At 38.3% G+C, this 27,716-nt stretch overlaps 3 protein-coding genes across 9 annotated transcripts in view; 2 read left to right on the top strand and 1 right to left on the bottom strand.

Annotated features, from left to right (window-relative positions):
- The window catches only part of LOC103048058 (uncharacterized), a 21,518-nt gene extending 12,338 nt beyond the window's left edge, over nucleotides 1-9,180 (top strand). For all 6 annotated transcript variants that reach the window (XM_088140716.1, XM_088140714.1, XM_015887276.3 and 3 more), the window contains 4 exons: nucleotides 3,929-5,616; nucleotides 8,399-8,484; nucleotides 8,731-8,773; nucleotides 9,042-9,180. In XM_088140716.1, the coding sequence (XP_087996842.1) occupies nucleotides 3,929-5,616; nucleotides 8,399-8,484; nucleotides 8,731-8,773; nucleotides 9,042-9,142 (1,918 nt within the window). In that variant the 3' untranslated portion in view covers nucleotides 9,143-9,180. The remainder of the gene's footprint in view (nucleotides 1-3,928; nucleotides 5,617-8,398; nucleotides 8,485-8,730; nucleotides 8,774-9,041) is intronic.
- Nucleotides 9,098-27,090, top strand: N4BP2L1 (NEDD4 binding protein 2 like 1). Of its 2 annotated transcripts, none has more exons than XM_088140720.1 (5): nucleotides 9,098-9,230; nucleotides 18,386-18,513; nucleotides 20,359-20,447; nucleotides 23,481-23,557; nucleotides 24,073-27,090. In XM_088140720.1, exons 1-5 carry the CDS (start codon nucleotides 9,193-9,195, stop codon nucleotides 24,251-24,253), a joined length of 513 nt encoding a protein of 170 aa, XP_087996846.1. In that variant the 5' UTR covers nucleotides 9,098-9,192; the 3' UTR covers nucleotides 24,254-27,090. The 2 variants fall into 2 exon arrangements, with proteins under 2 accessions (XP_087996846.1, XP_007423571.1); XM_007423509.4 differs by lacking the exon at nucleotides 9,098-9,230 and adding an exon at nucleotides 13,577-13,785.
- BRCA2 (BRCA2 DNA repair associated) overlaps nucleotides 26,678-27,716 on the bottom strand; it is a 48,923-nt gene continuing 47,884 nt past the window's right edge. The window contains exon 27 of the mRNA XM_088140713.1: nucleotides 26,678-27,716. Coding sequence (XP_087996839.1) covers nucleotides 27,129-27,716 — 588 coding nt within the window. The 3' untranslated portion in view covers nucleotides 26,678-27,128.

Below are 27,716 nucleotides of genomic sequence, written 5' to 3'. Positions count from 1 at the left end.
TTCTGTCTGATCTCCAAGCTTTCCTTTTTAGGAAAGGTTATTGAGAGGGTGGTAGGCACAGCTTCAAAGGGCCCTGGATGAAGCAGATTATCTGGACCCTTTTCAGTCGGGGTTCAGGCTGGGTTACAACATTGAGAAGGCATTGGTGGCACTGGTGGATGACCTGTGGGGGGCTCGGGATGGGGTGATGCCTCCTTTCTGACTCTCCTGGACCTCTCACTGGCTTTTGATACAGGCAGTCCCCAGGATTGAGAATGCCCAGGTTACAGATGACCCATAGTTAAGAACAGATGCTATTGTAGCAAAATTAGAGTTAAATACACAGTGATTCAAGTTAAATACACAATGGTTCGAGTTCATTACACAATACTACTTATACAGTATTATACAATAATACTATTCCGGCTTACATACAAATCTGACTTAAGGACAGACCTTGGGAACAGAACTTGTTCTTAAACTGGGGACTACCTGTACTATTGACTGTGGTATCCTTCTGTATAGGTTCCAGGGGCTGAGAGTGGGAGGCACTGTTTTATTGTTCTCCTTCCTCTGTAGCCAGTTCCTGTCAGTGTTGGTGGGGTGGGATAGATTGAGCCCTAGGCCCCTGCAATGTGGGGTGCCTCAGGGTTTGAGTCTCTCACACCTCCTTAATATCTACATGAGACTGCTGGGGGAAGTCATCCAGTGGCACAGGGTGTGGTATCAATATGCTGATGATGTCCAGCTATACATCTCCACCCCTGACTAGCCAAGTGGCATTATCCAGTGTTGGCCAGAGGCTGTAGGCTGTAAGGGTTTGGATGGGGAGGAACTGGCTTTGCTTCAACCCTAGCAAGAGAGAGTAGTGCTATGTTTTTAGTCCTCTTTAATTCTTGCTAGGATAGCCCTCATCTGAACAGAGCTGGTGCACAACTTGGGGATCCTCCTGGACTTGTGGCTACTGTTCGAGGAGCAGGTGGCAGCCATGGCTGGGAGGGCCTTTGCACAGATCCATCTTATGTGCCATTTGTGCCCATTCATGGATCAGGAGGCCTTGCACTTGCTCATAGACACTCATGTCCCAGTGACTTCCTGATGGATTACTGTAATTCACTCTACATGGGGCTGCCCTTGAAGACCATCTGGAACTTACAACTAGTTCAGAATGTGGCACTCCATGGTTTATTCATATTACACCACTGCTGTGTTAGCTGCATTGGCTTCCAATTTCTTTCCAGGTACAATTCAAGATGCTGGTTATCACCTTTAAACCATAAATAGCATGGGACCAGGTTACTTATGAGACTGCCTCGCATATATCCTCTCCCTGAGGGTATATGCCCATTTCTTCAGGTCTCTTTCCTCAAACGTTGTCATGTAGTATGACCTAGGAAGCATGCCTACTCCATAGGTGCCCATGCCCTGTGGAATACCCCTCCCCAAGAGATCCAGCAGCCTCCCACCCTCCTTGCCTTCTGAAAGGCCTTGAAGAGCTGACTCTTCCCACAAGCATTGGGGTAGCATGAGGCTGGATCCCAGCAAGATCACCTGTTGATGTGTGGGAGAGGTGTTGCCCAGGGTTACCATGAGTTTTTATTGAGCTTTTGTTCAGTTTTTATTCTGATTGTTTAGGTTGAGGGGGGTTTGCTATTTTTACTGTTTTGTGAGCTGCCCAGGGTTGTGGTTGTGGATGTTTTAGTTTGGATTCCTACACCATTTAGTTGTATTCAATAAATCATGGTAAAAGCTAATGATCAAGTAGTCTAATAATCAAATGGTGCTGGGACACATTTCAATTAGCTATAATCAAGATTTGAATTTGGGGCGCTTTTCACTAGGTCATGCACTTGATTATTGACTCAATTTGTTAAGCTTGTTTAGCTGCCTGGGAGAATAGCCAGATCTTTCAGGCCCTCCAGAACACCATCATAAGGATAACTAACTAAATAGCTAAAGGATAAAGCTGTTGAAGACATTAGTCTCTTCAAGTAACACAAACATTTTTCATTGTAGCTTTCAGAAATCTCAGCTGTCTGTTCCTAATACTTGAACCAGATATTGCATCTCCTTTTGCCTATTAATGTTGCATAGGAGACAAAATAATTTTAAGAATTTTTGATTTGAAGAAGTATATTTTGACCTATATACTTATATATGACAGTAAAACAGAACAAACCTAAGTTGATTGTAGATACTAAATTAACTGATTAATAATGCAGTCCTATACAGAACTCAGAAATAAGTCCCATGGTACTCAACGAAAGGAGGTTAATCCCCTTATAAATTTACATCATAAATATTGGGCCTTAATATTGCCACTATCCACCATGTGTGATACAATGTTTTGGATTTTGAGTGGAGTGAGAGAAAATGCAACTAGGTTAACATATGTGGCAGAATAAGGTGCTAGAAAAAAACCTCTCTACCATAAGATTAAAAATAGAAAATGCTAGTTTTGAATGACTCCCTACACACAAAGAGAAAAATGACAGATAAGGAAGAAACGGCCTAGAACAGCTTTTAAACTTTTATTTCCAATGTTCTACCTTCTCTTCAATTGCATGTTTACATCTATCCTTGGTATATATTTTCATATGACTGCAAATAGACAAATAGTTCTGTTCATATGAGGGAGCTGAACAGCTGGTTAGAATCTTGATTTTTTTCCCCCAGAAAGACTATACACACACACACACTCTGTGTGTCTATGTATGTATGATAGTTTAGCATACATACAGTAGCTTGTTACAATGTACAAGAAATTCCTACTCTGACAAACTTGCAATCAAAAATCTATCACAGGAAATCATGTAGAGAAGTGAAAGTGGGCATAAATAGAGAATTTCCATGGAATGAGGAACGTAAGAAGAACCATGCTAGATGAGAAGTAAAGCCAATCTGTTTCAGCATTCTGTTTCCACAGTGTCCATGCATAAGTTCAGTTACAGAATTCTGTATAAATGGATGCATAAATTAGCAAGTGATGTCAGCTAACATATTTTATGTGCTTTGTTCTTCATTTAGGGATTATCCATAAACAATTTGAGAATAAGATGAGGTGAGGTTAAATAACATTTAGAAAGTACCATGATATGTTTGGATAGTCCTTATAACATGTACATTCATGTTAATGAGATAGAGGAAGAAAATGATTACAACTCTTACAGCTTTAAAACCAACTTGATTATATCCTCCCAGTAATAATTTATAATTTGTATTTTATGTCTCTTTTCAGGGCAAAATGTCATTTCAAGATCCTACTATAAAATAAACTATGTAACTGAAAGTAACAAATTTATTTTTCTCCAGACAGAAATCCACCATAACTGTAAATGATATTCTATGGATGTTACTACAGCCTAAAATACAGACAAGCATCATATTTCAGTTAAAACCAGACTCGAGCAGTTTGGCCTTCAATACCTATTTTAAAAAGGATCCAAACACACATCTTGTAGAAGTTCCATGATGAGACCATAAACAGAAAGGGCTCGTTTCTTATGCCTTCCATAACTAACCAGAAAAAAGTCACGAATTCTATATAATTAAGTCACAAATTTTATAAGCTGAATACATCTACTTGTACTAATTTTATTTTCTGGTTATAAATGCTTGTCATGTAACAAAAAAACTATGATACAAATGCTTCATGCTAGTGAACTGTATGCGTATCATGCCAGCACAACATCCTGTTCTGTGTGAAATTTGGTTATCAGTACATTCAGTTCTTGTTCTCTAGGATTTAAGTACAAGATATTTTCTGTGGAATTTTTGAATATTTTAAAAAATGCTGTAGAACTCAACATGACTAAAGTTGGATCATTCCATAGCTGTCTTAAGGGGATGCTCTATATAAATATGGGTTATATAATGGGTCATTAAATTCATGCCTATTTTAAGAGCATTCTTAATAATTTGTTCATATTTAGTTCTTTATTCTATTTAGGGAATTGGTTGTAAAGAAGAAACGCAGATTGCACAAGATGAAACAAAGAAAGAAACAAAAGAAGAACAGAAAAATGAAAAATGCTGATATTACATCGGTGGACATAAAATCAGATGGACACTTAATTCCAAATGACGGGGATTTATTACAAAATGGGCAGGAAAATTCAGAAGGCAATGGAGAATCGGAATTAATGACTAGCCATCTAAATGAAGCTGAAGCTGACATTGAGAATGGCTCAGTGAACTATAATTATTTACAGCTTTGTGAATTGCAACAAAATGGTTTCCTTGTTTCTGGTGTAGTAAATCCAGTGTCTTTAGAGAAGTCACTAAAAGCAGATGTTACCGAAGATACGTCACCATCAATTTCTCTAAATGAAAATATAGCTGACCAATTACCCAGTTGTCATTTATCAAATCGGATCAAAAGCATATCATTTGTAGAAAATGACAGTAACAATTTAGATTATAACAATCAAAATTCATCTCAACAATCAGATCAGAATGATGCAGGAAAAAATACTGTTTTGACTGATAAAGAAAACAAAAATACATCTGCTGAAGATACATATGACTTGGTCCAAGAAAGCCAAATGTTAAGCAGTGAAGAGGAAACAATTCTTGCACATCCACATGGGACTTCAAAAAGAAATGAAATTAATAACTGGGCTTTCTTTTCCTTTGATTTGGCTAATGAACAGTTTCAGACTAAGATAGATAAAAGTGAATCCTGTTTGACTTGGCGTGAGGATGGATCTAAGATCATGTTTGAGCAAAGACCAAAGAAGATAAAGAGGCCTAAGAAGATGTTTTCAGATGCAACAACAGAAATAACTGATTATAATTCTAATGAAGAATTAGTGAAAGAAAGCAGTGGGATACTGCTGCATGAAAATAATGATACAACAAATTGTCCTCTATCATTGCTGATGGAAGGTAACTCTAAGATATGTGATAATGTGGGTGAATTTGCCAGAGAAGGTGGAAAGAAAGCCAGTTTCACAAGTGATGAATGTATATTAGCTTTACCAAAGAAAAAAAAGAAATACAAAAGGATCTTCAAACTGGCCCCAAACTTTGATTTACCACGGCAGATTCCTCTTAAAAAGAATCAGAAAGTGCTAAACGATATAGATACAGAAACAGAGAAAGAAGACATTTCAAATGAAGAGATTGGAGAAAAGAACAAACAATACTGTGAATGTCTAACATCTAATTACAATGTAGTACCTGAATCTTCTCATTTTGATGTAGAACGTCTCTTACATAATGGTTCCAATCAACTTGCAGAGGAATCTGTGAATCTTTCAACAAAAGAATCTGATATTCCAATTCATGTATGTGCTTCTGCTTCTTGTAAAGCTTCCTTACCAAGTGAACAAGAATTTTTTGAGTTTGATGAAACTATAGAAATTAAAACAAAGAAAAAGATATCTCCAGTTGTTTCAACTACCCAGCCAGATATTTTGCATTCAGTTCACCTAATTACTGGATACCTCACAAACACCATGGCTGAAAATTTTGAAAATATAGAACAGATTAATGAAAGTGAACAAACAGTGTATTCTCAGATCAAAGATGTTCAAGATTCCTCATGTGCAAAATCCAGTAATTTGGACCTTCCATTATCACTAGGATTTGTACTTCAACTAGTAGAACTTTTTGGTTTTCCAGGAGTTCCATTAGGTAATTATTACCTAAAATAAAGAAGAGAAAAATGTAGAATTTCATATAGTTGAATTTTAAAAATTAATTGAGTAGTTTACATATGCATTTTTTAACTTTCCTTGCTTGGATTGTCTTTTTTATATAGAAGCTTGGTCTTATTGCTTGCTTTGAAGTAATAGCACCAAGTTAAAAAACTGAAAATGATGCATTTTTGATACAAATTATTAGAATATGCCTTTATGAACTAAGAGTCACCTCATAAAAATCATGTGGTAAATTTAATTTTTGGATTTCATGCCTGCCAATTTTCAATTTAAATTATTTTCTATGTATTTAATTATCTTGCATGTATGGTTTTTCACCATATACAGTCTACGAGGTGCCTCAGTTCCACATTTGCTTAAGCAATGCTATAGCTTTCAGACTATTAGTTCAGGTGAGAAGCACCTGAGAAGTATTCCAGCCTTCAACTTGATGCCTTTTCTCTTTGAGGAATGTTTTATAGGTAGGATTGTTCAGACCATTCTGGGTGTGTTTTGCTTATAGGAACAACATGAGCAAAGCACTACTACAAATAGTTTGCACAGTCTTGTTTACAGGTTTTAATTACTCTGTTCAAATGATGGCACAGTTCAAACTATTGAGTGGGCGCTCATCATGCAGACGACAGGTAAATTTTGCCAGTTAACGATGCTAGGACTTTAAAGGAGACTCTCTACATTTAGATTTTTTTTCAGCCTTACAAAGGACACTACACAACATCATCTATAGTTTATTAGTCTTTCTATAATAACATGGTAAATACTATGACCCACCTCATGTCATGTTACCACAAGATGTAGACTGTGAAAACCAACCCATTGTATTGAACCAACTTCTTTAAAATTCAGTTTACTACAACTGGAGCAACTGCTCCTTGGCTGGAGGGAGGGTGCAAACCCACCCTAACCTGGTGCTGCCACTGTGATGCTGCCTCACAGTTGCCTAACTCAGCTTTGTTGACCCAGCGAGCAGCAACATTCAAAACTGCAGCTGAGCTCCAGTCTAGCTGCAAGCCATTCTCTCTGACAACAATCCCCATTTTAAATCTACTTAAAACCAGTGCCCAGATGTGTTCATCATTTCATTCAAAGTGGAACAGCAATGGCAGCAACTGTGGAAGCCTGGCTTGGGCTTGTTTGCTCCTCCCAGTACATTGCCAGAGATGAAAGGGCTCACTGACCCTCAAAAACCAATTATCTCTGCCCATTGGAAACTGCCAGAGGAACCCCACCTATTTTGTTTGTTTATTTTAGAATGGAGTATGCTGCCCACTTCCAGATGGTTCTGGTGGCTTACAAAAGAAATGTAAACATTAAACACACACACACACATCATAAACAACTTGATAAGGCCTGGGAAAATTTTATATTTCCAACTTTCTCCTAAAAGCATAGTAAGGAAAGAGGCAAGCCAACCGCAATTTGTTCTATAATATAGGCCTTGCCATGGTAAAAGGAAAAGGTGCCCCAGGCAGACCAGAATGTGCAGGGTGAAGTGTACTGAATTAGGCAGTCCAACAGGGACCTGAATTTTATAAGGCTGTGCACACTAAACAGAAGGTCTTCCTTTAGGTTTAGGAAAAAGTAGTAACCAGTTGCAATATGGGGGTCATGCGGCCCCTTAGAGCGGGGCCACTCATCTTCACTTATGCATTCTGGATGAGCTACAATTTCCAGCCCATGTTTGGGGAGCCCCATGAAGAATGCATCTTTTTTTTTTACCCTCTCTTTGCCTAAATCTACCAAGAACTGCTTGTTAAATTTAGATCTAGCTTACTCATCCCGATTGTCTTTCCCCTATTATTTTGTAAGGTCCATTTAGATATTATGGTTCCTAATTGTTCATAATTTATTTTCCAATTTTTTCTTTAATTACATCTTCTCCTTACATCATGGCCATATCTGTTGCAGTGAATTTAATATGTGGTAATGATGTGGTAAAGAACAAACAGGCCATAGTTCAGAAGCTGGATTCAGTCTACTTTGAGTGAATCTTAGTCATTGGCTATATAGAAAGACCTCTTCTGTTTGGAGAGCTGCTGTTGATGGATACGTATCAGGATAAAGCCATCCCAGATGTTCATAAAGAATGGAGGATTTTCTCCTGTCCTATTGTATACATTATATCATTTCATTTTTGACTGCTGCAACTATATTGTAACAAAGTTTTTCTATCCTGTGTAGTGTATCTTCATTTATGCAGTTGCTCCAACAGGCCTGGCATATAAATTAATGACTTCAACTTCAATAAACAATAAATGAAGTTACTCTGCATATTTTATTTTCATCGCTCCCTATATAATCTCTCAAATCATTTTTAATTTTTAAAACTTGTTTTAGTTTTTAGTTCATTCAGTACCAGACACAATTATAAGTTAGCAAGTCTTAAGTAAGCTGGGTGACTCTGGGCCAGTCAGTCTCTCTCAGCCCAGCCCACATCACAGGGTTGTTATTGTGGGGAAAATAGGAGGAGGAAGGAGTATTAGGTATGTTTGCCGCCTTGAGTTATTTATAAAAATAATAAAGGTGGGATTAAAAAAAATCTAAAAATAATAAAGTGATATGTGCAAGTGTGAATCAAGCTTGAGTAGCTCTGTTATCTTGCACATTAAATTTGTGTCATTAATTCTAGCATCATAATTAAATAACACACTTTCAGACTTGTGCCACCTGCAATCAAATGACTGTCACAGCTATTTAATGTAAACTTTAAAACTTATGTGTAGATTGAAAACACTTTGTGTTATCTTGTTTTGTAGATACTTTATTGCCAGATGATTACGTAGTTCCTCTTGACTGGGCAACATCAAAGGAGATCTACCTACAGTGGAAGACATCTGTGGAGGTATGGACATTACTCCCCTGTACATTATACAAAATAATTGATGGATGTTAGTCCTCTGTAAATTATACCTAGTAATTTATGCAATGATAGATACACAGCAGTTATTAGACAAAATTGATGTGATGCTGGAACATGCATTGCTTGTTCCTTCTGTCAGGTCCTACTTTGTTGAAGATTGGTTATGTTTTCCTATGGACAGAAGAAATACAAGAGACACATAACATTTTCCTTTATATTTTATTTCAGAAGAAACAGGAGAATAACCCACTGAAAGAAAATTCCTTGCTCGGTGAGTACAATTTTGTGCCTCTACCTGATTTATGACCAGCAACAAAATATTTGCCAGAATACATCATTGTAATTGGTTATTACAACAGGGGAGATACTGCACCAATGTGCACATAGCCAGGTAAGCATGCAACCATAGGCTGATGCTGGAAGCTTGGGAACTAGGAACAAGTAATGCTCCTTCTGGTGAAAGATCCTGACCAGCACAGAAAGGAAAGGCTGTGTAAAATCCCTTGCTTATGCTGTTCATATTGTCTGTTTATCTGTAGCTGGTGCAGCTGCTCTACAGGGTTCAAATAAGGATGCTCAAGAAAGAAAACCTTCAGAAATAAACCCAGAAATGCCTTTGGAAGAACCATCATTGCTCTGACAAATTGTTTCAAGATACATAATCCAAGCAACAATGCTGGCCTTTCTGAAATGTTATTTAAAAAACAATCAACTTTTTTTGCAGAAAGGTAACATAAATATGGAATTTCTTCCTATGTTTTGATTTGGTTAGCTCTGAGCTTTGACCAGTTCTGAATATGAAATCCACAGACTGGACCCCATTGAGTCAACATGGTTGCTTCTGGTTTTGCTTCATCCTCAGTTGATGAGGTAAACTTTGCATTGTAGAAGAAATGACAGGGGATAAAGGAAAAAGAAAAGGAATGGAATGGAATGATTTGTTTTAGAATATTAGCAAGAATAAAAAGTGGCTTTAACCATGAGTAGATTATTTAATATGGAAGATTGTGGCAGTAGTAGACTGCCATATATTTTTAAAAAGCCATAACAACTGAAGATGTTTACTATTCAGTTGATAACCCATAGCTGAGGGTGAGAATTCTTCAACATCTTACCACTATAGGGGAATATAGTATTGCCCTAATCTTTGACTCCTCCATCCCATTTGTTCTCTGTAGGCTCTCTGCAACCAAATTGTGTCACAACTCCCTTTACAACAGCAGTGTGCAACCTTTTCCAGGCCAAGGGCACCTTTGTCTTATCAGTGGCACAACAGAGGCTGTACTCAAAAAGTAGGTAGTGTGAAAAAGAATAGATGAATCTGGGATGAGATCTAAATTGGATTAATTTAATTTACATGTTATTGTAATTTAAATTAATTACTATGTGATTAATGATTATTCCCCATGTATTTAATAATTTCTTCCATCCCATTTAAAAATGCAATTTTGCAGTAACTACTAGAGGTTTGGGCAGCTGTACCCCAAAGCCTTCAGGGACCATATGCAATCTAGGGCCTGAAATTGTGTACCTTTGCCTTTACAGCATAACAAAAATGCAGTCCTTCTTATCTCTCTCCTAAACAAAAGGTATTGTTTGTGTCATCTACTTCAAATTTCTTTCTTCTACTGTTTCCTTGTTTTGAGCTCTCATATTTATCCAAAGTTTTGCTGACAAAATTGGTTACCTTTCTTGGTTCTCTGATCCCAGTATGCCCTCCTTAGGCAACTACAATAGTTTCTAGTGTCCTTCAAGATCTCACACAGATGTCTTTCCTTACCTTCAAACTCTTCCATGGCCATCTCCCTCATCTCTTCACTTGTATCTGGATGCATCCCTGTCCACAAACTCTGTTCCTCTACTTCCACTATCCTCCATTGACAGGTGCTTGTTCTCTCAGACTATGTTTTTGTTATCCTATATGTTCAAAACTGCTTCTTGGAACTGCCACTATGATCCCTCTTTTATTTTCTATTTCAGAGCCAACCTTTTCTTTAAACCCTTGGGATAGGCCCTAAATTCTCATGCCATACTGTATATAAACCTCAGCTAGTGACACTGAAACAACCACATTTTTTGTTTCTCCCTGTCCCCTATTTTCTTTGTGTTGAATTTTAAATGGCAAGTTCTTGCATAACTTTAAAATGTCTCATTAACACTATATAAATACTTACAGTTATTTATGATCAGAGCATAATATTTGGCTATGGGTTAAGCTGTTCTGTGCAAAACAGGTACGAGAAAGGTAATTGCCTAGAGTGAAAGATCATTTAACAAAATTTAGCACATTTACCATTATAATAATGTGGAGAAATGCATTAATTGGTAGGTTAAAAATAGCTAACATTTTTCTTTCCAACTGAAACATAAAATTATACAAAAGTCCCAGTAAAACAGAAATATCAATTTTAGCTAATTTTCATTGTTAATATGTGGATTATACTTTGGGTAGATGAGATAGTTGTAAGACTAACACTTAGGTTTGATCTTTCACTAGATTTTTTTATTATATTACAGAATGTGCTTGCTTTTCGGCTTTCCTATGGGTGGACTCAAATTAACAACCATCTGTAGAAAAAAGTAAACCACAAGAATAAGCAAAAATACAAAACACCAAAGTTTTTGAATCCATATCATAGTCATCTGCTGCTTTTGAATTTCATTTTGAAATAAAACTTTGAAGAGTGATTGTCATTGTTAGTTTAAGGGACAAAGTGAAATAATTGTGGCTTCAGCTGTTTAAGTCCTGTATGTATGACACAAAAAATTAAGGGATACAATATAGATTTGGAAAGGGACACGTAGGCCCTCAACTCCATCCTCCAGATGAAAGATACCCAGACTAATGTCTATCCAGCCTCTTCCTGAACATATCTAGTGAAAGGGAGCCCACCTCCTCCTCAGGAATTGCCATGGAACTTCTCATACCACTAGAAAATTTCTGCTAACATTCAATTGGAATCTGCTTGCCTGTATATTAAGACCATTATTCTATGTCCTGCACCCTGCAACAAGAAAAGCAGTTATGATACTCTTCTGTGTGACACCCCTTAGATACTAGGAGAGTGCTATCCAATGCCCACTAATAAGCATTTCGCAAAGCTGTACAGTCATATCCTCATAAAACTTAGTTTCTAATCCTCTGATTATCCTTACTGCCCACCTTTCCATCTCTTTTGGTTTGTCTGAATCCTTAAAGTGTGGTATCCAGAACTGGACACCATGCTGAAGGTAGAACAGAGTGGAACTCTTTATTTCTGTCGTTTCAAAACTATATTTCCATTCATTTAGTATAGGTTGTGAGTATGAAAAGTGGTAAATTCCAACTCCTACAATAAAAAGTGAGACTTGTATACACATCCAAACAGAATTGCAACTTGACTCAATGTGTATTTAGTTGTAGTTTACTTTCAGGCTACATAGTTTATTCTGGTACAATGCAAGTCCGTAAAGAGATAACCAGCCACTTCATTATGAGAAAAGGAAATAGAACTCTAAAGGAACAGAGAGAGGGAGCCAGGGAGGAGGAGGAGAAGGGGAAGAGGTAGTAGTAATGGTAGTTGTTAACAACTGGACAAAAAGAAAGATAGAACGAACCAATATATAGTATAGAAAAATAAAAGACAGATTGGCAAACTAAACAATTATTCTATAAATAAATACAGAAGTTTGTTGATGTATCTGTTTAAAAATAATTTATATCCCACTATTCTTACATTGTAATTGTTTTTTTAATTGTCCACAATCAACTAGTTGTCTGAATATATGAGAAACAAATAAACCCCCATGTCTAAAATACTACACTATCAAGAAAAAAGCCAATGTGAGAGGATATAACTACTATATAAAAACTTTTAAGATTATCATTTTGAGGTGGGATAGCAATATTTTAAATAATTTTTCATCCCCAAAATAATTAGAAGAAATTACCAATTCTGGCTAAATGAGCATTGTTTTACTACAGCATTTTGTCTATTACAGCAAAAATAACAAAATGTCTTAAATGCTAGCAAGTTCACTAGTCGTTAGGGTCACATGAAGCCATTTCCGTTTGTTTCCTATTCACTCACTCGAAATTACCCAGTTCCAAACATTTGATAGAGACTGTGCTCATCAATTGCAAAATAACCAGTGGTGTGCCTTATTTAAAAACACCGTATGTGTAAAATTTTTGGAGATAAAGATTCTAATTGATTGGCATGGGAAAAAATAAACTTTAGGATTAAATGATACAAACTACAGATTAGTTGTTCAAGCTGAAATGTACAGTAAACGGAAACAAGCAGGGTGACTTTTCGTAATAATAATTGCCAATAACAGATTCAAATTAGCATTGCTAAGCTAAGTCAATTAATGACACCAGCATTTGTTGGATGGCGACATGTACACGATTCTTAGGGATATGGGACAGCACTTGTCAGTGTGGCTGCATTCTTCGGCGGCTGCTTAACAGTTCACCTTATTGCCACTGCCACGCTCCGGAGCGGGCCTTCGCTCCCCATGAAGAAGAGCTTTCGCCTCACTGGATCTACCACGTCTGGCTTAACGCAGCAAACGCACAGAAAACTCTTTTTGCCACGTAACTCTTGTCGGATTTCTACAGCCAGAGCTGGCCGCTCTAACGTCCGATTATCGGAGGCTGCAATCCTATCCTCCCGCCTCGCCCAACCTGCTGTAAGCCAACTGCTGCCTGGTCACTGCATAATTAGCTGGGGAAACTCCAAACCCACTCAACCGCGTGACCCCACGGATCGTGACCGAACTGACTTCCACATAAGTCTGTCGGTTTGGGCCGTTCCTGACCAACTGAGGTCAGCCTAGGCAGCTCTCTCCGTAGCGCGGGCTTCACACGTTAGTAGCGGGAGTGACTCTGGTTCTCCGGCAGAGATGCCCCGCTCCGCTCTTCCCCCGAAGAGCCGTGCTCGGAGGGGCCGTCCAACGCGCCGCTTTCGCCTTCAGCCCGGCTCCTCTTGCGCGGCCCTTGGATGGGCAGGACCGGAGGCCCTGCTGGCGGAGCGGGGGGGGGGGGCGGAGTGAGCTGGCGCTGCCCATTTCAGTCACGCGGAGGGCGGCAGTGTAAACACCAGGTGACTCACACAGGCTCCGCCACCGGGGATGAGCGGGCTGCTGCGCCGTTATGGAAGATAGTCTGGCCCGCGCCTTCGGGGGCCTGAGCCTCCAGCAGCCCCGCCGTGCCCAAGGCAGGCGCCCCGCTCGCCGCTTCAGCAAAAGCCTCTTCTTGCTCCGCGGCCTGCCCGGGTCCGGGAAAAGTACTCTAGCCAGGTAAACAACCCCCAGCTGCAGCCATTCCCGCATCCTCTGATAGGTCGTGCCGGTTCAGGTCCGCGGGGTAACCCCGCGCGGGTCAGCGAAGGGACGCCGGGCACGGAGGGCACTTTGGAGGTCTCCCGGAGCCGTCTGGCGTTCAAGACTTTGCAGGAAGTACCGTCTCAGCAGAAGCCTTCCTGGCCTGTGTTGACAACGGGGCGGGCGGTTGGTGAGTTGGGGGGTTGCGACAAGGAAGGAGCTGTTGCTACGGTTTCGTTTTCGTTTTGTTTTTTCCCCCAGCTTAATCTGGTGGAGTTTATTGTCTTAAAGGAACAGGAATGCTCCGGGTGGGGAGTGGCATCGCTGCTGGTCAAGAGAGAACTCCGAAGCCAATCAGGGAAACCAGAGAATAATTGGGAGAGTATACTACAAGGGTACTTTGCGCTCGGAGATCCTTCCCTTGTACAAACACACAAGAGTGTCCTTGTCCCTTTTATTCTCAGTCCTTCTTAAGTCCACGCTGATAAACCCATCAGAAAGCCTAAACCTGATGGGATCAGAAGCCAGTACATGTATAGAAGCAGCCGTAGCTCAGCTGGTCAATGGGAACACCATCTTTCTAGCCATAATTTGTATGCCACCCGCTCTTCAAATTCTGGTGCTTATTTGGCAGACTTCCGCTGCTGTGTATTGGCTGCCCCAGTGTGTGTAACTTTTACCCAGACTTCTGCCTTATCAGCAGTATTGGAAGGAACACTTCCCAGCTGTCTGTCTCTGTTAGAAATTATGCCTGTTTTTGCCTGCTGTGGTTTGGAGAAGAAGTAATTGGATTGTACAAGTACATAGTGAAAATGGAATATTTATTTCTTCCATTATATACAGGTAGTCCCCAGTTTAAGGAAGAATTCTGTTCCCAAGGTCTGTCCTTAAGTCGAATTTGTATGTAAGCCGGAACAGTATTATTGTGTACTACTGTATAAGTAGTATTGTGTATTTAATTCGAACCATTGTGTATTTAACTTGAAATTTGCTACAGTAGGCTCTGTTCTTAACTATGGATTGTCCTTAAACCAGGCATTCTTAACCCAGGGACTACCTCTACTGCTGCTTAACTAAGAAAGGAAATAAATAATACCCTGATGTGTTCTTGTCTTGTTGACCAAGACATGGTGGAGTTTTATCTAAAGTTAGCTGAATTTAGTGGGACAAATCAAGATTAAGCCTGGACTTTGTGAGAAGGCAGGGAGAAGTGAGGGCCTCAAACGAACCATGTTTGCTAGGGGAGAGCGCTGTGCACCATGGGGCAGCCTTGGGGGGGCGGCAGTAGGGAGGATGGGCAGAAGGCACACTCGCACCAGAGTGGAGAGGGACGGCAGGAGGGAGGAAAGACTGCAGGCAAGAGGCACGTTCGCACCAGAGTGGAAACGGCAGGGGGCGGCTGTCGGGTCAAGTGGGGATTGGAATGTGTATTGCGCTGATTGAGTGGAATGTCTGCAGTTTTGCGGTTAATTAGCGGCGCTCCGGGGCGGTAAAAAAGGTGAGATTGTGAGCCAAGCCCTCGTAGGAGGGGGAGGACAGATAGGGGGTATAAAAACCTGTCAGACCTTGTTTCGGGGTTCCTCCATTGCTGCGGGAGGGACCCACCTTTGCAAACGTGCCCAATAAAAACTTCTGTCTACTGGACAACCGAACCCGTGTCTGTCGTTTTCTGACAACTTGAATTCAACTGAAATAGTCAGAATTAAGTCAGCCCTAACCTTGAGTTAAACTTGCCAGTCAGGAGAGATTTGTCCCTAACTATTTCCATTTAAAGATGGAAAGTATAAAAAAAAAATCTCCTACAAATAAAGCTTGGCTGGAATGAGTACATGGACATACCCATGTAGTTTCTTGGCAATAATATGAGAATAGGTTCCCATGGTCTTTTGTTTTTTATTTTAATCTTTCCGGTTTGATCTACTGCCCTGGGATTTCCTAGTTTTCTCCTATTCATGGACTAACCTAGCTTTTTTGAGATGATCCAAGGTCAGCTACCAATAGAAGAGAATATGTGTAGCTCAGGGTTGAACTGTGGAGTCCTTGGGGTTCTCTGAGCTTGGTTGTTTTCTTGCAAAAGTTTCGCTCCCCAGCTAGGTAACATCTTCAGTGCTAGAATGGAATAGGGTTTGCTCTCTGTTTATATACTGTGGCATGCCCTGCCAGTGTTGGTGGGGGTGGGGGTTTTGTTTTATTTTTTCCCCCTGGTAGTTCCTTGATTAGGGTATTGTTTACTGTTGATTGTATGTCTGGTGATAATCTTGGTGTTAATCTTTGGTTATCTGGGTGATGATTGCTGGTGAGGAGATGTTCTGGTCTTTTGTTTTCCTTTTTATTGTCTCTTTTGAATAGTGTGTAGACGTTGTTTATCTCTGTGTGCCTGTTGATGGCTGACTTGTCAGCACATCCATGAACTCTTAACTAGCAATCAGAAGAAACAATGAAAACTCCTTAATCTCACAACACATGGACAGACTTAACCATAGTTTCAATTGGGAAACTGTCAGCATCTTAGACCAAGCTAAATCCAAAAATGTAAGGGAATTTCTGAAAGCTTGGTATTCAGACAAGGCAGACTTGTTTAAGAATGGTTTAACTAAACCACAGTTGTCTGGGCTCACAAATATATGACCAGAACAGACAGCACTTTGACTTGGCATAACATGTGAACTCAACCACTGGATGTTGGTATTCCTAGTACAGTGGAACCTCGGGTTACGAATTTAATTTGTTCCGTGACTCTGGTCGCACCCCGAATTGGTCGCAACCCGAAGGAAATTTCCCCATAAGGTTCAATGTAATTACCGTTAATCCGTTCTGGCGTGGAGGACAGGGAGGCGGCTATTGCTTGGAGGGAGAGTCCCCCTCCCTACGACCATGTGTCAGGGGTGGAAAAATGGCCGCGGACTGTGTCACGGGAGGGAAAATGGCCGCGTATCCTGCTGGTACCCCGAGGCAGAGTTTGCAAACCGAGGTAAATTTTTGCGGTCGGAGCTGGTCGTAACCCGAAAAGTTCGTTAACAGAGGCGTTCGTAGCCCGAGGTTCCACTGTATTGCCTATGTGGGCCCATTATTTTCATTTCCCCAAGTAGCTTATGCATGCTGATTGTCTTATTTGTTCTAGTATTATGACTTAGGAATTGTGAGGCTTCAACCTTCCAACTTGGCACTTTCCAAAAGTGTTTGATTTCAACTCTGCTTCTGAGTAGACATGTGAAAATTGCCTTGCACACCTTTTTTCACTTCCAAAAAGGAATTACATACTCAGTACAGTTGTTTTGAATGCGTGTCTGTCCTGAAATGGGGGAAACATCTACTTTTGTTCTATCAGTCAGTTTAGTTTGCAAATGTATTTTGCTTTTCACTGTTTCTGGATATGCCAGGAATCATGGCCATATTATACTGTACCCTTATGTGGCTGCTACCCAATATACTGAGTTTATGTACTTTATGTTGCTGTATATGTGAAAGAAGTTACTTCTTTTGTTTAATTTTGAGCTGTTGCTGCTCAGAGATAGTCTGCTGACATTTTTATGACCAGAAATCCGTGGTAAGGAATAAATGAAAAGCACTGTGTATTTTAGATCATACTCAATCATCCAAGTTAAGGAGAGAGTGCATTTTTACTCTCATTGTGCACAGAACAAGCACCCTGTGGCTCAGAAGTTTATTTATGTATCAAATATATATCCTGCTGCAATTACAAGGACTCTGAGTGCCTCAAAAAGATAAGCATACATGATAACAATATAGGAACATAAGACTTTTAAAACACCCAAACAGTTCATGGCATCAGGGCTGGAAAACTCTGTCTTCAACTTTTTCCAGAAGGCAGATAATGTTGTAAGCAAACAAACCTCCAATAGGAGGCCATTCCAGCGGCTGGCCCCATCAACGAAAAATAGTGTTTCTGGGCTTTGCCCCCCCCTCCCAGAAATGGGGGACCAGCAGCTGCTTCTCCTAACACTATCAAAGTGATTGGGCTAACTCTAGTGGGGAGATGTGGTCCTTCTAGCTAGTCTGTTGACAAGGACTAAAAGCAGGTCTTTCTGCTTTTAGGCTAGAACTTCAGCCTTTGTGAAGATGCCATGAGTTGAACCTTGGATCTTCTACATATAAAGCATGCACTTCACTACCGAGTGCAGATTGCCAGGAGTTACAGTCCCAAAAGTAGGTGAGGTCGGGGCCAAAACAACATCTGATTTAAGGGGAATTATATGAAATAAATATTGTTAACATGGTTATTTTCAACCACCAGAATGATTTCTCCCCTTAAATATTATCATCATGTAGCAAATTGGACAAACTCTGATGGCAACGCTGAAGACTTTGGGGAAAAGAGCCTCAGATTGTATACCTCTGCCCTATTGTAATATAGCTGAGGTTAATTATAAAAATGCATATGGTTGGCTCAAGCACTTGCAAAAATCAAAGTATTGCATTTGATAGTTGCACAAAATGGCATTTTCAAAGTGGTGGAAGTTTTTCTCTTGTGGCATCACATTGTTAGGTTCCCTCATTGTTAGGTTCATTGATGATAACTAATCTGCGCTTAGTTCTTTTTTTTTTTTTTGGTCAGGCAACTGAAACGTGAATTTCCTAATGCAGCCATTTTTAGCACTGACGAGTACTTCATCACAAAGGATGGCACCTATGAGTTTAATCCTGATTGTTTGGGAGAGGCACATAAGTGGAACCAGGAAAGAGGCATGTATGGCTCTTCTTAACATTCTTCTTTATCTACTCTATCAAAGTAATTTTCAAAAGTTGATTAGAACAAGGTTCATTTAATAGAATTAAGAACAGAATAATTCTAATCCTGAAGTGAAAATTGATATATTACTGTTTAAAGACTTTCTGATATATGGAAGCTAAAAACTACATTGCATTATGATGTTTTGTAACATCAATATCATGTCTGTTCTTTGCTGCTGTTATTAGGAATCTAGAAAATAAATATATGCCTTGAAGGGAAATGTTATTCTGGAAATAAGCTGCCCATTGCTATTAAACCAACAACAGTTTATTTGCATATTACTTTTCAAATGCTGAATCCTCCCATGGGTTTTCTTCTCTGTATCATTTCTTGGAAGAACTTAACATTTTCTGGCATGGCTCTGGGAGATTGATTTGGTCTGCCAATTCAAATAACAATCCATTCAATATTTCAGATATTGAAATATTTGAGGATATTGGGAAATGTTGGACAGAAATAGGTAAAAAATAATTTGGAAATCCTCTTTCCCTATCATTTCGATAAACTGTAGGACAGAAATGGCCATCTGGAAACCTGAGCCTAGAACTGATGTGAAAAATAATTGTTATATTTAGGGTTTGAAGGCTTACCTGAGTCTAATGACCTGTTTTGATTGTAATTTTTTTAGTTCAATCCATTTGTACTTTGCCTGTATATATTATCGTTTCATTCTTTTCTGATTACATTAGCCCGTCTCATTAGATCTGTCAGGGAAGGTATGTTATGGGTTCCATCGGCCAGGGACTTGCATTTGCAAGTGGCACCCTCCTTGTGGAACATTCTCCCCCCTGAAGTTAGGCTCGCTCCTTCCCTGCTACTATTTAGGAAGTCCTTCAAGATCTGGTTATGCCATCAGGCCTGGAGGTCTTTGGGAACTGGAGACATTCTTAGATGGCTCCACTGTGATCAATACTCTTGCTCTCTCCATGGGGTTTGTATATTTTAATTTTTTTTATAATCTTATTTTAATAATGACTTTTTATCCTTTTATAATGATTGTTTGTATCGGTTTGCTGTTTTATTCAATTGTTGTACGCTGCCCAGAGTCACTTTGTGTGAGATGGGCGGCCATATTAATACGATTAATAAATAATAAATAAATTTCCTTGAAGAGGCCTCAATAATTTAGAAACTTCATCACTGCTCAGTAGAAGCACTTCTTACAATATATCCAGTCTTGGTGACCCATTTTGCCATGTGTTGGAAGCCAGGCCTACTGCTAAGTGTCTGGGAGCTGTCTCATTAGGCTGGTCTTCCACTTTTGGCAAGTATCATAGGGTACCGCTAAGGGGTTGGGAATCTTCGAGTTGTAAATACACTTCCTGTCCTTGCAGCTCCTCAGTAGAGTAACTAGTGAGATGACAGTAGTTGGCTGTCCTTCCATTCGAGAAAGCTCAATTGTAATGGAACACTAATTATTATATCTAATCTTAATGTGTTCTTCCTTTTCTGTTCTAATTTTGCAGTATTTTTTCTCCATAAATGGCATTATATGGGAAATAACAATCTGAAAATATAATGCAGAAAAAAAATGAAATGAATAAAACCCTCCTCTTGAAAGTCCTTTGCTAATTATATCTGATACTTATTTGCAATGGTAAATCACCAATACTTCTGTTGCAGTAAATTCCCCAAACAGGTTCTCCTAGCCTGGTGATTTGCAATTGTGCTATGAGCCCTGGAAATCTCAAGTTCCTTAGTCTGCTTTGAAAGTTACCTGAGGGATTTAATATAATTGTCTAGATAGGCGATAATTAGTTTTACCTACTAAAAACATGTACATTATTATGTTACAGCACGTAAAGCAATGAAGAATGGGAAATCTCCAGTTATTATTGATAATACCAACATCCACGCTTGGGAAATGAAGCCATATGTGATAATGGTAGGGAATATTGTAACCTATTTGTAATTCTTAATAATTGTGGGCTCAAAAGTAAGCTGATAACCTTATAATTAGTGAGGGAAAAGTTAGGGAGAAAATTTGCAAGAATCTGTAATGTGCGTAATGTTTTCAAAAACCATTTTTCTTCTGCTTGAATTCTACTGTGTCCAAGTTCTTGTCCAAGTTCTCGAACTGCATTCTTCAACTTGGCAGTATTGCAGCTATAATACATTGGCTGGGATTTATGGGCATCTGGAGGACAATAGGTTTTTATGCCATCCAGTATAAATCAAGCATCTTTCTTTAGGTTACAATTAGTTCTTTTTTTTTTTTGAGAACATTCTCGGAAATCATGTACAGTCTTAAAAGAATGTAGCTGCATGGAGATTATGAAAGCATAGTTCCAGCCTTTGGAATATTTATACCTAGGCCAGTATCAGCCTTGCAATCAGCACAATCATTTTTTAAATTAAAATGTGAAATTGCCTTATATTGAGCCAGATCATTAGCTTATCAGATACTTTCTGATTGGCAGCTGTTCTTCTAAAATACAGGTCTTTCTGGCACTCTAAACGCTTTTAAGGGAGATGCCAAGGATCTTATGAAGGTAAAAGTATGTCTTTTCAATGGCCATCTTTCAATTTAAAGCAAGTTGTAAGGGGAAAATGTTACACTCTCCTTCTGGTTGCATTACCATTGCTGCTAATCTGGCACTCAGAAAACTTGAGTGAAGTGCTTATACCAGTTAATGGTTGAAGATGCTTAAGAACATAAGCATAGCCTAGGCCCCTCTTAGTCTCGCATTTCTCAGTGGCCAGCCAGATGCCTGCCAGTGTTTCTTTGCAGTTGTATTTGGAAGTGTGCCCTCAGACCTGTCCTCCATGGATTTATCAATTTCCCTTTTAAAGCCATCCAAATAAGTAGCCATCACTGCGTTTTGTGGTGATGAATTCTTAATTATTCTGGGTGAAGAAGTACTTTCTTTTGTCTGTTTTAAATCTCTTTCCAATCAATTATATTGGTGACCCTTGGTGACTGTTAAAAATTAGATGCTGCCTAGCACACTAATGAAATATTATCTCTGCCCTTATGAGTTATAAAAATCACTTATGAATGTGATTCTCAAAAAAAGTCAATCCATCTGCTAATTCCAGTTTCCACTCATTTTTCTTAATATAGTTTTGACAGCACCTACAGTATCAACAGGTAACTGTTTCAATATTCATAGCTCACAGTATTCTGTTTTGAGAGCAATTTAGCGATTACTGCATGTCTAACAAGCTTTGCTTCTTTTCTTGAGAAGCAACATTTTAAGTCCTTGATATAACTGAGTAGCAGTGTTGGATTTTTTTTGTCTGCTCTCTTAGATATAATGTATTGATGATGAAAAGTCCTATATAGTTAATGGTGAGTAATTAGCAAAATCATGAAAAATCATTCTGAAATTTACTGAAACATTAGGATAAGTATGAATACTATAGTCATGCTTATATAAATAACTCTGAGCGTGGTTATCTTAGGAGATGTGTGTGGACTATGAAATGTATTTTGCTTAAGCTTACAACAAAACAGTCCCACTTTGACTGGCAGAACATAATTTTGATGAAATGTTTCAAGTATTCTGGTCATTGAAAAAAGTGGGAATTTCCCTTGTTTTTCATCCCAGGGCTGTAAGATTAGATGGGGTGCTACTCTACAATAATCCACAAAAACAAAAATACCAACCTACAAAAGAATTGGGCAGATTATTTTATTTTTCAAAACATTAAAAGAAGCTTCATAGCGAGACATGGAAAGAATCATTCCTTGTAGTTTTTATAGATTACCACTCTACTGCTAAGCAAGTTAAAGCAAAAGGGGATTTTTTTTTTTTTTTTTTAAGATAGTCAGTCTGCCATTCAGGTTGCTTTTTGCTGGGTTTCTGTGCCTGTCTCTGTTATGTTGCTCCAAAAAATGCTGCTGCTTAACTCTTGCATGAACAGTAACATTGACATGGGAAAAATAAACAAAACCTTAATAAAATCTGCATTTAAATGTAACTTGAGGCTCAACTTCAACAAAGCACAGAATATCCGTATTCACTGAAGTACATTCACACATACACCCAATATAGCATTCATAGTGATCTCTGCATTTACAGCCTAAGCTCCCAACAACACTGGGAGTTGATTGGCTGTAGTATTCCTTGTCCTGGCTTTCTAGCAGCAGAGTTCGCCATGGCTCTGCAGTCCTGAACAATGTGCTTAGGTAACTGTATATTTGCTCCAGTACTCCTATCATCATTCCATCTGGTCAAAGCCAATAGCAGTAGGTATATGATTAGATCAGCTAGTAAACCTGACTTACTAGCCTGGAAATAAATCCTGATTTATAAGCCACCAAAATCTAGTTTCTATGCTTGAAACCGCTGTAATGCGTGAAGCAATGCCTCTTAAAACTATCAATTTTTGTGAGAATGCTCATTTTGTTTTGTACTGAGTGCTCTCAGAATGATTATTTCATGGATAGTTATGGGTGGGAGATCGTCAGGACAGGCATAGGGAGTACAGCTTGAACTAATCATTCCCAGAAAAGGAATTAGGGAATCTTTCTGTATGTTCTGGATTCATGCCAAATAGAAATGTTTCTTTTTAGGCTCTCATGAAATGTGGGGAACGTACCTTTACTCTTTTCTAATGGTTAAATTTTGGATAGTGAACAGTTACAGCATGAATATATAGGCCATAGGTTAACATGCTTGAGAAGTAAGCATAACCCACTTAACCAGGTCAGGTGCAGCTCTATGAGCTACATTCACATAACATGCTATTTTCAACTTGTGGTCTAGTGTGTTATATGCAGTTTATTATTCAGTGTATTGGGTTTATTCAGTACCCAAGTTAAATATGTTATGCAAATCCAACCTTTGGTATTTTTTCTCCCTGTGGTTTTGTGGTGGAGAAAAATATGGAAAACACTGCTTAACAGATTAAACATGATAGTATTGTTTTCAATTATAGCATGATAACAATTTGTTTTTGTTTTTTAAATCAGGCACTTGAAAACAGATATGAAGTTATATTTCGAGAGCCAGATACACGTTGGAAGTTCCATGTTCAGGAACTAGCCAGGTATACATGTTGCAACCATGGTTTAGAAAAAACAGACCATTGTAACCATTGATTTGAATCTTGATAGACAAGAGCTAGGAGGATTGTCCTGAGAAACAGCATGTAGGAAATCTGGCTTCTACTAGTCTAGTTGGAGGTATCTAAATTTTCACCCTGCTCACTTTTACTTACGTGTCATCTGATCATTAGTATTAAACTTTCTTGGATATGTTGTAAAAATTGTGGCCTTGAAACTGTGATGAAGACAGATTACTATGTCAGTACCTCATGGGTCAGGAATAAATGAATTGAGTATACATCCCTATTTAAACATAATGTATTTTTTTAGTGTTTAAAAATATCTTGTAAATATAGCAATATACAAATAGCTTCTGAATCTATGAGTATCGGGTTGTACGATTACTGTTTTTTTTCTAAAAACATGTACCTTGCACATAGAAACCTGTAATGTATGGATCAGTGACAGAGAACTAATATTCTCACTCTCCTTGACATACTTTACATTTGTTTTATAGACGTAATCATCATGGTGTCCCACGTGAGAAGATACAATGGATGAAAGACCAGTATGAGCATGATGTTACCTTCCATACAGTGCTTCATTCTGAAGAACCAGCCAGATACTGGAATTCTGGAGACTATTCCCATCTGAATTCAAGTTTTGCCAACAACAGAACTAATAGGTCACGAAATTGAAGAAATTTTAGTGGGAGGTTTTAGTGGGACTTTACAGAGTTTTTATCAATTTGTATATTTTGTTTTGTATTCTTAGCAATTTTCTATTTTTCTACTGAACTAAAGTAGGTCTTAAGCCATTTAAACTTGCTGATGTCCCATAATTCTTGCAGACTTTTAAGAAAATTATAGAAGTGGTTTAAGCATAAACCATAATCTCACTGTTGCTTTTTCACATTTTTAATTTATTCTTAACTGCAGCCATTTTCACAGTAGGCTTTATATTCACAAAAAAAATTACCGGGTGGCTCCTATTTAGGACTACGTATGTGAGCTAAGGACCATATTAACTGTTAGCCTTAAAATGGCAGCTACGGTATATGATATAGCATTTCCCAACTCCTCATACATTAAGAAGAGCAATTCTGTGATACTCTCCAGCAGCAGCCATAAATGTGTTGGATTTCTCACTAAGGCCAGAGATAGGACTCCAGTCTTGGAGCATGCAATCCAATGGCAAAACCCTTTTCCTCTTGTCCCTTTACCAGCGTCCAAGTCTGTGTTCAGTGTGTCAGAAGTCTGAGCCTTCAAAAGGACCAGAACCAGGCATTCTACGGATGGGTGGGGGCCAAGCTTTTGATCTTCAGGATCAGGCAATCTTCTGCTGCCCCCAAAACTAGATCTGTGGATATCCCCAGAACGAGTACAGATAAATTGTAATGATTGTTAAGTATTGTACAAATGATAAGATCTTGTTTCCTAAGTCCTATAGATTCTATGTTCCATATACATTTTAAAAATGTGCATCCATGGTATTTAGCTTCTTTTACTTTTCTCTTTGATTTTCACTTTTAAAAAATCCTATTCAGTACACTTCATTGTCCAAAGAGATCAGGTGCCTCATTAGGATCCCTATTTGCTCAGCCTATTTTTGAATTCCTGGCTGTGATGATTTTATAAATCTGCTAATAATTTGCCAACATTAAACTGTATAGAACAAAGGCACAGCCTCACTTTATTTTTACTCCACAAAAATTGTATGGTCTTTTCTCTATGAAACAAGCAAGATGTATCTCAAATTTCCTATTAAGTAATATGTACTTAGATGTGAGTCAGAAACCAGCATGAATGTTAAAAACTAGATACTGACTGAAAACAAATATTGAAATTGTTTCAGCAGCTTTGTTAATATTCAATGCCAAAACTGGGTTTACATATTATGCTAGACCGTGGTTTGTTCAACTACAGCTGGGTTAACGTTCCATAGTTCACTAACTATAATGATTGGGTTAGACCAGCAAGCAAAACTAAAACCAGCCACTTCATGACATAATGTAATATGTACTCAGATTACATGAGGTTTATGCCATCCTGTCTACTCATTTAGCCTATCCTCTTCTTTTGCTTATCCTTACGTGCCACAGTAGTAGCCTCTACATATTAGCCCACCAGATATTTTTGTACCCATACCCTAGATGACTGTGCTGCCTGAATTCAATGTTCAGGTGGTGGAAGTTTCAAGAAATGTAAACAGACCAATGTCTTGTGTTTTCTTTCGTTATAGTGATGTTCACTTCAGTTGTCTTAAACTGGATTTCTCTTTAGTTTGACAGATTGAACCACTGTATTTTCATTCCTTTTGATAGAATAAAAGTGTTTTACTTGTGAAAAGTTGGTTTTGTTTTTAGCATAAACTGAATTTTTTCCCTCTTGAACCAATTTCTATTCTTCAAAAATTATTTTTTAATTAAAATAATTTTATTTTTTTTTAAATATGTTCATTGTATTTTAAGGAGACTAACCTAGTAATAGGTTTTAGGCAGTCCTAAGCCCACTGAAATTTGTGACGCTTAAGGGCCACAGCATCAACCTATCCCACTATTAAGATGATATAATTAAGTATGCCCAGGAGTTCAATATATAGTCTGCAATGCATTTAATTCTTTTATCATGGAGATTATGTAGTTTTATTTTAGAATTTTGGCTACTCTAAAGAAACATAAATGTATACAGATAATGATCACTGTATTTATATTTGGATACTGCTTACTGTAATAGTTTTCTACTAGTTTAAAGATAGTTTAGTGTTCGGGGGCATATTCATTAGGATTCTAGTAGAGTTCACTGCAATCACTGCAATCAATCAATCAATCAATCAATCAATCAATCAATCAATGTATTTCTTTGCCAAATTCAATTCCTTACAACAAAGAATTTATTTACATGCATTTATTTCCCCAGTGTTCAGATAGCAGGACCCCTGAAAATAATACTTGTAAAGTAAGTTATAGATCAGGTCATATTGTCCTCATTTGCAATATTAAAGGATGAGAGATAATTTTCTTTTTGCTTCCTTCTTTGGGGAAGGAAAATCATTTGATACTATTTTAAAAGTCAAATTTGATAAAACAATCATAGGCCTGTTTGTATAATTTTGGGCACTTGTCCCTTCAGCCACCTCTGATACATATTACACTGTTTAGAACAGCCCTTCATAGAGCTTCTTTAAAGATGAATGGAAAGAAAAACAAGAAAAATCCTTTTCTGTAACCTTTTTACCTACTCTTGTGTTAAACCATTTGTTCAAAAGCTAATTTTGCTACAAGCTGCATTGAATATTTGGAAAACATTAAATAAATATGAAATTTGAGATAAAAATGTGAAACTCATAACTTCTGACCCAGAAATGTACCTCTGGCTTATATTTCAGGAATTTGCAACATTCAGTTATTCTTACTGAAATGTCTTGAAGTGCTTGTTTTGAACTTAAATGTGTAATAGATAAACAAACCTATACAAACATTCAGAGTTTTAAAAGATGGTAATTCAAATATTAAAATACAGTGTATTAACAGTGACATTTATTATTTTGTTTTCTTTGCCTCTGTAACTTTCCCTATGCAACTAATGAACTGTTTTTGTTTTTCTTTTGTAGGAAATTCATTCCCCCCTTAGTATTATCCTGATGCGTTTTTTTTCTGCTAGTGGACTGGACAGAGTGATCAGTCTGTAAAAAAACTGCAGTATGTTGTGCTGGGTACACACGTGCAATCTCACCCATAGATCCAATTCCTTTCTCTTCTGGAAAATTACTTAAGAGGGCTTGCGTATTTATCATTGCAAGTTCCTCATCAGCAACAAAATTGCTTTCAGGAGCAATCCCACTTAACTTTAGCAGGGGAGTTTTGTTAATCTTACTTTCTGTTTTTTTCACTGATGTTTTTTCACTCTGGGTACAGGAGCTTCGAGGAGGCTGAAATGCTTTTTTTAGAGATGGTGAAATAAATGTACAGATTGGTTTCACAGGTGGAGGGGAAGGTACTTGACTGAGCAGGTCCATTGCTTTTCTTTTCTTATAGTTCTTTGGAGTTTCTTGAAGGTCTGTTGTCACTGTTGCAGATCCAAGAGTAAATGATGGTTTTGTGTCTGATTTTCCAATGGTCAAAGGACTTTGATGCCTTAGTTCACTGTTGGGAATTGTGAT

This window comes from Python bivittatus, unplaced genomic scaffold, assembly GCF_059951505.1.
Source record: "Python bivittatus isolate LINGU-HERP-01145 unplaced genomic scaffold, Pbiv_v1 ctg000340_np1212, whole genome shotgun sequence".
Classification (NCBI taxonomy): domain Eukaryota; kingdom Metazoa; phylum Chordata; class Lepidosauria; order Squamata; family Pythonidae; genus Python; species Python bivittatus.
The sequence above is the reverse complement of the archived record's forward strand: the minus strand, read 5'-3'. Positions and strand labels throughout refer to the sequence as shown.